This window comes from Oenanthe melanoleuca, chromosome 1, assembly GCF_029582105.1.
Source record: "Oenanthe melanoleuca isolate GR-GAL-2019-014 chromosome 1, OMel1.0, whole genome shotgun sequence".
In the NCBI taxonomy this organism is placed as follows: Eukaryota; Metazoa; Chordata; class Aves; order Passeriformes; family Muscicapidae; genus Oenanthe; species Oenanthe melanoleuca.
Genome location: NC_079333.1, coordinates 20,320,468 through 20,332,816, shown reverse-complemented (window position 1 = coordinate 20,332,816; position 12,349 = coordinate 20,320,468). Strand labels below are relative to the sequence as shown.

The following is a 12,349-nucleotide window of genomic DNA, read 5'->3' as shown; positions in this document are numbered from 1 at the left end:
ATGCTGGGATGCATCGGGAGCAGTGCTGCCAGCAGGGCGAGGGAGGGGATGCTGCCCTTCTGCTCGGCTCTACTGAGCCCACATCGGCAGTGTTCTGTCCGGGGCAGGAGAGACATGGAGCTCCTGGAGCGGGTCCAGCGGAGGGCAACGAAAACGATTGAGGGACTGGGGCATCTCCGTTAGGTGGAAGGGCTGAGGGAGCTGGGCCTGTTCTGCCTCTAGAAGAGGTGGCTGAGAGAGGACCTTACCAATGTGTACAAATATGTAAAGAGGGGATTGCAAGAGTGTGGATCCAGACTCTTCTCAAGCAATGGGACAATAGGCAATGGGCAGAAACTGATGCACAGAAATTTCACCTGAACATGAGGAAGAACATCTTTACTGTGCGAGTCACCGAGCACTGGTACAGGCTGTCCAGAGAGGTTGTGATGTCTCCACCACTGGCAATATTCCAGACCTATCTACACACAACCCTGTGCCACGTAATCGGGGATGACCCTGCTTGATTCAGGAGGTTCGACCAGCTGATCCATTGTGGCCCCTTCCAACCTACCCAGTCTGTGATTCTGGGAGGTGATATGGGGGGCAGGTGGGTGAGGGATGGGGTTCCACACTTCTCTGTGCTGCTGGAGCCACCGTGGGGATAGCTCTCTAATCTCCTCTGCCCAGGATGAAGAGCCAGCAAGCTCACCCAAGCCCCTGTTCCAGCAAAGCTGGGCTGCAGGAGCCAGTGGACAATGTTTGTGTGCCACACGGCTGCTTGTGCCTCCAGCCACTTCCCCTTGAGTACCTTGCTGAGAGCAGTGGGACAGCTGGGTAGGAGGGGTTTTGGGGAGCTCTGAAGCCTCTGGTGGCCATGGACAATCTCCATGGCTGCACTCAGAGTTGTAGCAAGCATCACCTGGCTCCATCACACAGATGCCCTGTGCTGTGTTAGACAGTACACAGATAGTTTTGTGTGTGCACACAAAATCACATCTGGACAAGGTTAGAAGGGGCTACAACTGATCATCTGGTTCGACTTCCCTGTTCAAGCAGGGTCATCCCAGAGCACATGGCACTTGCTTGTGTCTAGACAAGTCTGGAATATCTCCAGCGAGGGAGACTCCACGATCTCTCTGGGTAACCAGTGCACAGTCACTTGCACAGGAAATAAGATTATTCTCACGTTCAGGTGGAAATTCTGTGCATCAGTTTTTGCTCATTGTGGAATCTCTTGTGCTGGTTTGATATGTTTTTGAATGCTGTCCAAAGATGGTCTTTTTAAAATGTCAAAGTGCAATGGCATGGTAAGCTTAAAAAAGTCCTGCAGAAAAATATCAGTAGAACTAGCTGAAAATGATACATCAGTTTAGTATTCCAGCACTGATGGGCGGGTGCTTGTCTTGCTTTTCTGCGTCATAGAAAGAGCAGACTAGCTCCCTATGGACTTCCCTGGCACAGGAACAAAACAGAATCCAGCTCTTGCTGTTGGAGCATTGGAGCGAACTGAGGCAGCAGCCACACGAAACTGATGTCCACAGCATAGAAACAGAGCAATCAAAACAGCACAGCTCACATCAGGGCAGTCACCCTCTGCGCTCAAGGGTGCTGCCAGGGAAAGGCAGAAACTAAAGATGCACAAGCACGGCATTTAATTATTGTTCATCCTTTATCCTGACACCTATACCCGATGACTTCCTTCAGATGTGTGTGCAGGAAAAAACTCTTCCTCAAATCTTCTTTGTGTTACTTTTAATAGTTTTTTTGGGTCTAGGAAGTCTAGCACTTAGGCTCTACGACTGCCTGGCACTAGTAGCCGTGGCAAAATAACCTTACCTCATCCATGTAAAATACTTTTCTCCCTCCTTTTAAGCGAGCTCCCGGAAAGTGCGCGGCCCAGCCCGGAGAACATGGCGGGCGGGGCGGGGGCGCGGCGGGCTGAGGCGGCGGGGCGGGACGGCGGGAGGGGCCGCACGGCTCCGGGGCCGTGCCCGCGGCGGGGGAGGCTCGGGCCGCGGCGGCTGAGGGGGACCGGGAGCCCCGAGCAGGAGCGTCCCTCTCCGGCGGCAGCGGGCGGTGAGTGCGGAACCGGGGAGGGGCAGAGGCGGCGGGACCCGTTGGCCGCCGGCGGGTGGGGAGGAGGAGATGGATGCCCGGGCGGAGGAGCCTGTTCCAGCCCTTTGTTCGCTGCCGGAGGGAGCGCGGGGGAAAAATGGCGAAACCCCCCTTCCCCACTTTACTTCCAACTCGGTCCCACCCGCTTTGTGTGTGCGGGAAGCCTGGCCGCGCTGCCCGCGGGCGGGATGGGATGGGATGGGATGCTGTCCCCGCCCCGGGTAGCCCTGCCCCGGCAGGGCCACCTCTGCCAGAGGCTGCTTTGCCCGCAGGGCGCAGCAGGGCCGTGAGGCGAGCGCCAGGTGCCCCCGGTGCGTCGCTATCGCAGGGAGCGGCCGCGGGGGAAGCCGCCTTTCCAAAACCCGCTCCGGCCAAAAGGTGTTGGAAAGGCACACAGAGGTGGTGCAGGCATGCTGAGAGCAAAAGAAACTCGAGGGGAAGTGTTTTTGCACACAGCCTCAGTCAGAGGCTAGGGAAGAGCTAAGTTTACAAAGCATGGCCCAGTAATGTCTTTAATTATGTTCTTAGGAAAGTACAGATAAAAATGGAAAAAAAGAGTCTTTCCAGACTGACAGTGCTGCCTAATGCCACAGCAGCCACGCAGATGGAAGCATTTCTGTGAGTACTCCCGGCTGTCTGAGACCCATGTCTGGCACAGTTGCAGAATTAGTTGAGATAACTTTCCTGAGTCCCTTACTTCCCAGAAATGCTAAAATCAACTTTATATTCATTGGTGGACTCTTTTACTTTTTTTTGGTCTGCATATTTGCGTTTGTTTGTTCATTATGCTGTCCTGCAGATGGGTGAAGGACTGAGTGAAGGAGATAGTAAATGCCATTTGGAGGCAGCAGGGAAAAGAGGAGTTGCAAAGGAATTGAAAGAAATAACAAGATTTCACAAAATGAGTCTGTGAATCAATGGGATGGATACTAACACTGAGAAGTCAAGGATTAAAGGTTCTCAAGCATTTCTATAGCATGGACCTCATCTTAATGCAGGGAAGTGTCTTTCAAACCTTATGTACAGAAAGCCAATTCCTCCAATCCTTTGGCGTTGGCAGTAAAATACAATCAGCACTATAGCTAAGGTGATTATGAACGTGGAGAAGTGATGTTGGGAGAGTACATGGAGTGATCCCTGAGTCTTTGAATGCTACTTAGCAACTGTTAAGGAAGAATCAGCAGGGTATGACTAGCCAGGTAGACCACCAGCAAATGCTGTGTAGGCAGAATACAAGGCAACTATCAGGATAGGCAGAATTTTTTTAAAAAGTGATTTTCTTTAAAGTGAGAGAGACAAAGACTGATAGTGACATTCTTGTTTCTTCACAGCCTAGATGAAGGGGCTGGTAAATAAGACTTAGGAATAAGTAAGACCTGTAGAAAATTTTAAAGTAAAACGTGCCTATTTCCTTTCTTATATGTCCCCCCTCACCTCTTCTTGTCTTCCCTGTTCTAGGCTTGGTGTTGTCCTCTTTGGTGTGCCCACATGCAATTTACTGCCCCTTCACTTGCCCATCTAAAATATGCAGTTTCCTGCATACTACAGGCAAATTTTAACAAAGGCAAAAGGGCCTCCAGTCGTTGGAAAGAGTTTGAAGAACTACTACCTGAATGTTTCTGAGCATTGTTCTGCTTCTAGCTGCTCAGCATGTCTTGGCTGCTCCAGGTGTGCACGCTCTGACCATGAGCAGCAATTCCTCCCTCAGCAATGGGAAGGGCCTGAGGAACCTGACCACGGAGGAAGATGGGGCAGTCAGAGTCACCGAGTCCATTGCTATAATTGTCATTGCCATCTTCATCTGTTTGGGCAACCTGGTGATTGTTGTCACTCTGTATCGCAAGTCATACCTTCTCACCTTGAGCAACAAGTTCGTGTTCAGCCTGACCCTCTCCAACTTTCTGCTCTCTGTGCTGGTGCTGCCTTTTGTTGTCACCAGCTCCATCAGGCGAGAATGGATCTTCGGGGTTGTTTGGTGCAATTTCTCAGCCCTGCTCTACATGCTGATCAGCTCAGCCAGCATGCTCACTCTGGGACTCATAGCTATAGACCGGTAAGTTGCTCTTTGGTAATGAAGTGTAACAAATTGTCTGCTCCTCTCATAGAGTAACTCACTGCCTGTTCATAGAGTTGAGAAGCACTGCACAGGGTAACATGGTGTACTTCTGGAGTGGCATTTTTACTTCAGCCCCTCCTGAAATTTTGATGTGGAGCAAGAGAGTGATGTCATCAATAATGGAAAATGCAGACATTCCTCTAGAGTTCTTTAAAGCTCTTGATGGTATAAAAACGTACTATTTGATAAACATGAAATGGTGACTTGAAATTCCAGGTTATACCCTAAGCATACACTCACACATAAGGAGAGATTCCATGTGTGGCTTCACCCAAGTTTGACAGTCTTGACTGCAGTGATACCCACTTTTACATGTAACTGTTTCTAGAAACAGGGTTTCTGAGCCTGTTGGAAAAAAAAAGAACTAGATATTAGCACCATTAAAGAATATTCTTTTCTTTATTGTATGTCTTTTATGCTCCTGTGGACTACTTCTTTTCTTGCCCTGCAGGTACTACGCTGTGCTGTACCCGATGGTTTATCCGATGAAGATAACAGGCAACAGAGCAGTGGTAGCTCTTGTGTACGTGTGGCTGCATTCCCTTATTGGCTGCCTCCCTCCCCTTTTCGGCTGGTCCTCTTTGGAGTTTGACCAATTCAAGTGGATGTGTGTGGCAGCCTGGCACAAGGAGGCTGCCTACACGGCCTTTTGGCAGATCTGGTGCGCACTGCTGCCCTTCGTGGTCATGATGATCTGCTATGGATTCATATTCCGCGTGGCAAGGATTAAGGCCCGCAAAATCCACTGTGGGAGTGTTGTCATTGTGGAGGAGGACTCTCAGAGGAACGGGAGGAAGAATTCCAGCACCTCCACGTCCTCCTCTGGCAGCCGAAGGAATGCTTTCCAAGGGGTTGTTTACTCAGCCAACCAGTGCAAAGCTTTTATAACCATCTTGGTTGTCATTGGGGCTTTCGTCATTACGTGGGGACCTTACATGGTAGTAATAACATCAGAGGCACTTTGGGGTAAAAACAGTATTTCCCCTGCTTTGGAGACACTGGCTACATGGCTGTCCTTTTCCAGTGCCATTTGCCATCCACTAATTTATGGGCTGTGGAACAAGACGGTGCGCAAAGAACTCCTGGGAATGTGCTTTGGGGATCGGTATTACCGCAAGTCCTTTGTTCAGCGGCACAGGACTTCAAGGCTGTTCAGCATTTCCAACAGGATCACAGGTAAGACATGGCTGCAAAAGACACTTCCTTAATACCCCCAAGAGTAAGGCTTCCTGTCTACCCGTGTTGGGCACGTTTCAGGGCTCTGTAGAGAGAATTGGATGTTTCTCAAATTTTCAGCAGTCTTTTATCAGTCAGGTTATAGATATTTGAAAGGAGAATTTTTCTCCTTTCCTGTAGTTAACATCTTCCTCCTACTATAGTAAAACTTGGTCAGGCAGAGAAGACATAGTGATGAGGTTAATAAAAGCAATTTATTTTCTTCTTTCTCAAGCATTTCCTTTTGCGTGCCTTCCATTTTGTGTTGCCCAGATTTGAGCTCTACCAATAGTACTTTTTACTGCACTTTTTCTTTGATTAATAGCCTCATGCTACAAGTCTCTAAAATCCACTAAGGTTCCACTGGCGTAACTGTTTCTGCAAGTTCAGCTTTTAGGCTTAATGGCTGGGAAGAAAAGATCATTAACAAAGTAAACTCTGTAAAACCATACAACTATTTGGTCTGTCCCTCCAGTTGCTCAGTTTGGTGGTTTTTTGTTTGATTGTTTTTTTAAGTAGCAATGCAATGACATTCAGATTTTTAATAATTTCCCTGGTCATGTTCAGAAGCTTCCAAAATTAGAACATCTTCAAGGGATATTTCATGCAGAGGCAGGAACTGAAATTATTTAATTGGGAAGGAAGATCTAAAATGCAGAAGGAAGATGAGAGCAGCAAGGCGTATGTTAGCTTTTCTGCAACCTGGGAACACTGGGAGAGACTGTCATGTAAATGAAAGAGTTGTGGAGCTGTAGCCACATCACAAGCTCCAGGAGCTTTGGCAAGTCTGTGTCCAGGAAATGCTATGGATTAATACATTGGAAACTGAGGTGGGGAGGGAAAAGACACGCAATTTCTTTCTTTTTCCATGCGATAAACTTGAAGCTGTCAGCTTCTTATCAGATGTCTTAGCTGGAGGCTGATAGGGAGGGGAAACAGACCCCCAACAAACTCACAACAAAATCTCAAGGAGGATCCAAAGCAGCACCTTTGTAAAAATCCCACGATCTCCTGCCTTCTTGTTCTGGGTATTTGAAAGAAGTTGGGCATCTCTGTGCCCCAACCTTGCTCATATGTTTCTTCCGACACTAATAGCCCGTCACAGCTGGTGGCTACCAGGTTATTCTCTAGAATGAGAGGTTAGTCTAGAAGATGCCTGGCAAATCTCCCCATCCATGTGAGAGCATATGCTTGGTGCTCAGCCTGTCTGGTTGACAAAACACACGCAGTTGCATCAAGAGTTGGGAGTGAGATGGTGCAGAGACAAACGAGAGTTGCTTTTCCAAACCTGAGAGCTGCTGACTGGATTTCTGAGATGGGAAGTCCAGAAGCTGTGCTCTCTTCTTCAGCAAGGTCAGTTTTATATGCAGAATAATAAATGAGGCAGTTGAGTGGTTATTACTGGAAGAGGCTTTTACCATTCCAAACTCCTTAACCATTCACTGTGTAACAAAAACAAAACTTTCTTGCAGATTTGGGACTATCTCCTCACCTTACTGCCCTCATGGCAGGTGGGAGGCCACTGGGAAACAGCAGCAGCACAGGAGACACGGGTTTCAGCTGCTCACAGGATTCAGGTAACTGAGAGTCTCTTGCTCCCTACTTGGGCGGAAGTTTACGCTTGGTAGGAATCTTGTGTTCAGTCAGTATTTACACCCACAGATGTCCCTGGTGGACTAATGACATGAAGCATCTGTTCTAGTTCCAACAAAACTGCTGCAGTTGCTTTTTTCCTCCCTTGCTCTCGATAGATTTACTTGCAAAACGCTGCTTACAGAATGGTGACCCTCCCTTGACTGCTTTTGTGCTCTCCTTCAGTTTCTCTTGTTCTTTGGAGACTTTCTCTGTATCCAAAGGGAACAGAGCAACAAAGAATGTACTTTCTGTGAAGAATGTGCTTCTCTGTTTCCTATTTTGTAAGAGACCTTGTCTTGTTCATCCTACAGTATAAACATAAACACTTAGGATTATTTCAGCTTATGATTTCATTACTACTTAAGATCTCTCAACTGAAGATGGTTTGGAAAAGGGAAAAAGAGTTCTGGTGGTAATTTTCTATCCAAATCTGTTGCTAGATTTTTCTGGCAGTTAGCTCAGCTACCAGTCCTTAACTGCAGTAGTTGTTTTAGAGTATTCTGCTCTAGAGACAGCAGAGGGTGATCTTTTAAAGGTTGCTTGGTGTCAGGGATTTGTTTCCTACTTTTGTAAAGGAAGTCTGTGGAGCTGGGATTTATTTTTTGTTGTTGTTTTATGCTGGTAGTTTTCTGCCTGCTGTGGATATTCTGCAGTTTTGAGTGATAAAGGAGAGCAGCCTCCTGGTAAGCCTGCCTCAGTTAAGAGGGTGTGGTGTTACCATCTTGTGACAGCAGTTTAAACAAATGAACAAAACTAAAGCAATACCAAAATGCTGTTAGAAGTGCCACTGCTGGTTAAGGAGGGAGCACAGTCCATAGCCTGGGAATGGATATACTATGTGAAATACTGTTTCATGTTGGATGCTTTTACTATGAGTTACTGAAGAGCAGAAGGAAGCCTTAGTCCCTCTTCCATGTTGCTTGCTGCATGTAGTACATGATCCTGGGGCCTGCGATGCCCAGTCTCTAACGAGAAGATTCCCAATCCTTTCAATGAAAACTGACTTCATTCTTCTTCTGTGCAGTGTTTAATTTGAGCTGAAATTTACTCACAAAAGCTGGGTTTAGACATCTTTTGAAGGAACTGCTGAAAGTAGGCTGAAAACTTTTTGCCACCATATTGTATCCCAGTGTTACTGTTTTACTTGAGGGCTCTTGCTCTTCTCAGGAACAGATACAATGCTTCTGGAAGATTATAGCTCAGATGGCCCTCATGCCCCTCACTGCATCTGTCCCCCTCGAAGGAGGAGTTCGGTGACGTTTGAAGATGAAGTGGAACAAATGAAAGGTGAGTGTAGGGGTAAGTATGATAATGCTCAGAGTCAACTTTATTGAATGCTCGGGAAGCCTCCCAGGACCTTGAGAATTTTCTTGAAAAGTATCTGACCATGGTGTGCCTTGACAGACCTAATCATTCATGCAGGTACAAGAGAGAGCAAAATCAGGTCTTTCTGTCTTTCTTCCAGATCTCAAATAGCAGCAGGCAAGGACAAGAGTTAGAAGCTGGGGTTCCCTGCATATATATAAAATAAATTGCACAGCAGTATCCCCTCTGCAATTCCGCTCATCCTGATGGCTGCTACAGTCTGTTATGTGTTTCTTGGGAAATATATATATGCTCTCATATTTTGATTGCATTATCCCTGTGTTTCTCATTTGCTGTCTCTTCTCAACTTTGTCATTTACAGACTTGAAATTCTTCCATTACACACTAGAATAATCTGAATATAATTTTACTCTGTTTCATTTACTTTGTTTTACTTCAATTCTACTTTGCTTTACTGGGTGTGTTCCTCAGCAGGTGTGGGTGAAAACAGATGAACTACATGCAGTTTTTTTAGTCAACCTGCTTGTTGATTCTGGGCTAGCAGAACGTTGCTGTGATCTTCTGTAAAATGTCGAAACATTAATTTATGCTGATAGTTACAATAATTTTATTAGAAGACTTGATTATAACAACTGAATTTTCTAAACAATACATGATTGTGTACAGGATGAAAATGAGCAGAATGCCTTTAAGAATCAAGTAATTATGAAACCTGAAATAATGAGAAAACTCTTTCTATGGAATTTTTAAACATCTTGGCAAAATTCTCTTTTGTCCTCTTTCCAGCATGAGATTACTATTTCCTTGTACAAACACATTAGCATACATTTCCCATTATCTTTCTGAGTGATTATGTAGGAGCAGACATCTAATTTCTTGTGAGAGTGAAAGAGGGAATTCCCAGTGCACAAGTCCCCACAGGTTTAGCAATTCTCCCTGGTGAGTCTCAGGGTTTTCAGCATTCTTGAGGCTTTAAATTATTTTAGCAGCTTCACTAAAGAGTTACATTTAGGATGAGCTCTTGTATTGCTCAACATGTTGGTGGGTAGAGAGGTGTACAGATGCTACAAAAACAGCTGCACCAACACAGATTATCCTGGGTCACTCTGAACTTTGTGTTCATAGAATGGTGTAGGAAGCCTGAGTATTGTTGGTAAATGTGTAGTTATTTTGCAGAGGGCATGATCATGCCTTTACAATATGATCTATATTAGTTTACAAGCATTTGCACCCAACTGTTGCATGCTTACCAACTGTTACCTATTTTTTATTCTTTTTCAGAAGCTGCAAAGAATTCTGTTCTTCACGTAAAAGCTGAAGTCCATAAATCTCTGGACAGTTATGCAGCCAGTCTGGCCCGAGCTATAGAAGCTGATGTGAAGCTCAGCCTGTTTGGGGAAGATGCTTTACCAGGAGCCCTGTTCCCCTTGTGGACTGCAGCAGGAAGCAGCGTGAACACCCGGCGTGGTGCCAGGCCTCATGCCAGCCAAAGACTGAAGCTGCAGAGCATCGATGAAGGGAACATTTGACACGAGCACTACTCCTGTGGAGTAGGAAAACAGAGTGAAACCACTAAGCAGGGCCTACTGCAGCTGGTAGTGTTTCACCAGAACCAGGAGACCTTGTTGGGATGTTTCCAGTGGTTTTTCAACACCTGAAACAGATGGGTTCTAGTATTTGCATCAGCATTTTACAGCAGTGTTTGTTTACTGGTTAGGGTGCTACTGACTCTTCTGCCACATCATTGTCATATGGTGCATAGGAATGCAGGGCTTGGTTTAATTGACAGATCATTAGGCAGTTGAATCTTGGGTCCATTATTGGCCAAAGCTGATACAGAAACAAAACAGAGAAGGTAGGTACAGTGTTTGATTCATTGTTACATCCATCTTCTTCTGACCACACGGATAATCAGTTGATAGCTGGAGTGCTCTGATAGGAGCCTGTGCTTTGGATGCTGAGGAACATGGACTTCTCTAAGGGCAAAACCAGAACTTTTCAGAGGCCTCATGGAGATTATGGGCCTACTTACCTTTGCTGGGGGATATTTCAGTCTGTTAAGCCATCAGAATGCCAGATCTGACATTGGACTGTGCTTAGCTTCAGCTCCTCTGGATGTAACGAATGGGAGTAATCATGTGCTGGGAACAGCACAGAGATGGGATTTGAGAAAATCATCAGTGAAGAATTCTTACTTTCTCTGAGAATTTCAGCTCATATCCCTGGTTTTGCTGTTATTAAAAGGGTAGTCTGGCTCTACTAAGCTTGACAGACTATAAGATGTTACCACTTCATATTCAGGATTCATCTTCTAGAGAGAAAAGAGTTAGCTGTTTTTGTTTTTTTTTTAAATCATGAGGGAATGTAGTATTTAAGCTGTAGTTACCTCAGTGCTTCTTTTTCTTGGAGTATTAATTCATTAATCTCAAAAATAAGAACATTTGGCACTTATATTGCACTTTGCATGTTCTTAAGCACTGTACAGACATTACCTTGTTAGGCCTTTGTGAGAGGGTTGATCAGCCCTGCTTGCCAAAGAAGGGGAACTCGGCACAGCCAAGCTGCTGGCAGTGAAACAAGCTGCAAAGGTGGGAAGTTTCATAAGGAAAAGAGGAATGTGGTGGATCATTCGAGTATATCCAGCTTGAGGAACCTTTCTGTGCCTTCCTGGGCTACCCCCTTCCTTACTTTGGGGGGGATTAAAGCCCCGCCTTACCGTGTATTTCAAAGAGAGGGAAACAAAAATGAGCAGGATAATTCCTTGGGAGTTGGTGTCAGTAGCAAACGGACTTAAGGACCATGGATTTGCATTTGTTTACTCTCTGCTCCCCTGTGCCTCTTCCTTTCCCCAGAAGTGCTTTGTATGAGGTTTTGCTGCAGATTGTTTGGAAATCAGGAGCAGGATGTTTCCATCTGGGCAAAAACGGGGTGTATGGTCCTTAAGTTTTGTCTTTGTTGACTTATTCAGAGGCACAGAAGCAAAGTGTTGTGAGGCCGAGCCTCTGTCCAGTACTGTATTTAGACATCCTATTTGTCTGTGTTCCTGACTCAGAGATGTATTTCAGCACAAGGCTATGTCCATCTCTGGACAAAGCAACTTGATGTTCTGAACTAGGCTGAATCCCATTGCGTTCCCATGTAAAATATAACTGCATGCTTAAAATTCAGTACATGGTTTGCTGATTTAAGAACAGGCTATTAGAGCGAGAACACTTAAGCTCCAGTAAAATGGCTCTTAGCATAATGCAGGAATAAATCAATTAATAATAGTGAGGTTCTAACTCCTGCATTTTTTACTTCTAATGTGTTAGAGAAATTGTACCTGTGGGCAAAAAAAGAACCAAAAACCCCAGTATTTGCCAGGAAACGCCCTGCAGCAAGGTCATTATTGTTGCTGTTAGCATTACAATCACAGTTTCTTGTAGTACTCAACACTTCTTAAGCTGTAGCTTGCCTGGAAGTATTTTGTCTGTGTCCCTTTTATTCCATACTCCTGCTTGAACCAAGCTGAGCAGAGTCGGTGCAGAATGTCAGAAGGGCACACAGGAGTATGAATGTATTGTGGAAGAGTAGGTGCTGGCCCAAAACGCTCTGTGTTTAGGAAAAAAAATTCCAATGCACGTGTGAAACCACAAAATCGATAGTATTATGTAAAAAGCACGTTTTTCACACAGGTACTGAGACAAATGCAGTCTTCAAGCAGGTCGGGGGGGTTGCAAGTGTTTACACCATGGCTGAATTCGGCTGCCAGTGTTAATGTCGTTAATCTGTTATTTACTGTAAATGTTGTTCGTATTTTTTACACACGTTATAACCCTTCCATAACTCAGTTATTACCGGAGTAGTTCTCTCACTTGAGTTGTCATTAACAAAAGCAGTAATTGAGAAATGCACACGTTTTGTAAAACTGTATTTCCCATGTTAAATACAGAAAAGAAAAAAAACCGCAACTTATTTCCA

At 45.4% G+C, this 12,349-nt stretch overlaps 1 protein-coding gene across 2 annotated transcripts; it reads left to right on the top strand.

Moving 5' to 3' along the window:
• The first annotated feature begins 1,960 nt into the window (after window positions 1-1,960).
• Window positions 1,961-12,349, top strand: GPR161 (G protein-coupled receptor 161). Of its 2 annotated transcripts, XM_056497436.1 has the most exons (7): window positions 1,961-2,058; window positions 2,626-2,715; window positions 3,556-4,150; window positions 4,665-5,389; window positions 6,901-7,005; window positions 8,231-8,350; window positions 9,671-12,349. In XM_056497436.1, the coding sequence occupies exons 3-7, from the start codon at window positions 3,711-3,713 to the stop codon at window positions 9,916-9,918; spliced, it is 1,638 nt and encodes a 545-aa protein (XP_056353411.1). In that variant the 5' UTR covers window positions 1,961-2,058; window positions 2,626-2,715; window positions 3,556-3,710; the 3' UTR covers window positions 9,919-12,349. The 2 variants fall into 2 exon arrangements, with proteins under 2 accessions (XP_056353411.1, XP_056353420.1); XM_056497445.1 differs by lacking the exon at window positions 2,626-2,715.

Excerpts from the sequence above, each read along its gene's own strand:
- GPR161 (XM_056497445.1), top strand. The coding sequence starts at position 3,711 with ATGTTTCTGAGCATTGTTCTGCTTCTAGCTGCTCAGCATGTCTTGGCT. Across the intron at positions 5,390-6,900 it reads CATTTCCAACAGGATCACAG|ATTTGGGACTATCTCCTCAC; the intron begins GTAAGACATGGC and ends ACTTTCTTGCAG. Across the intron at positions 7,006-8,230 it reads CAGCTGCTCACAGGATTCAG|GAACAGATACAATGCTTCTG; the intron begins GTAACTGAGAGT and ends TGCTCTTCTCAG.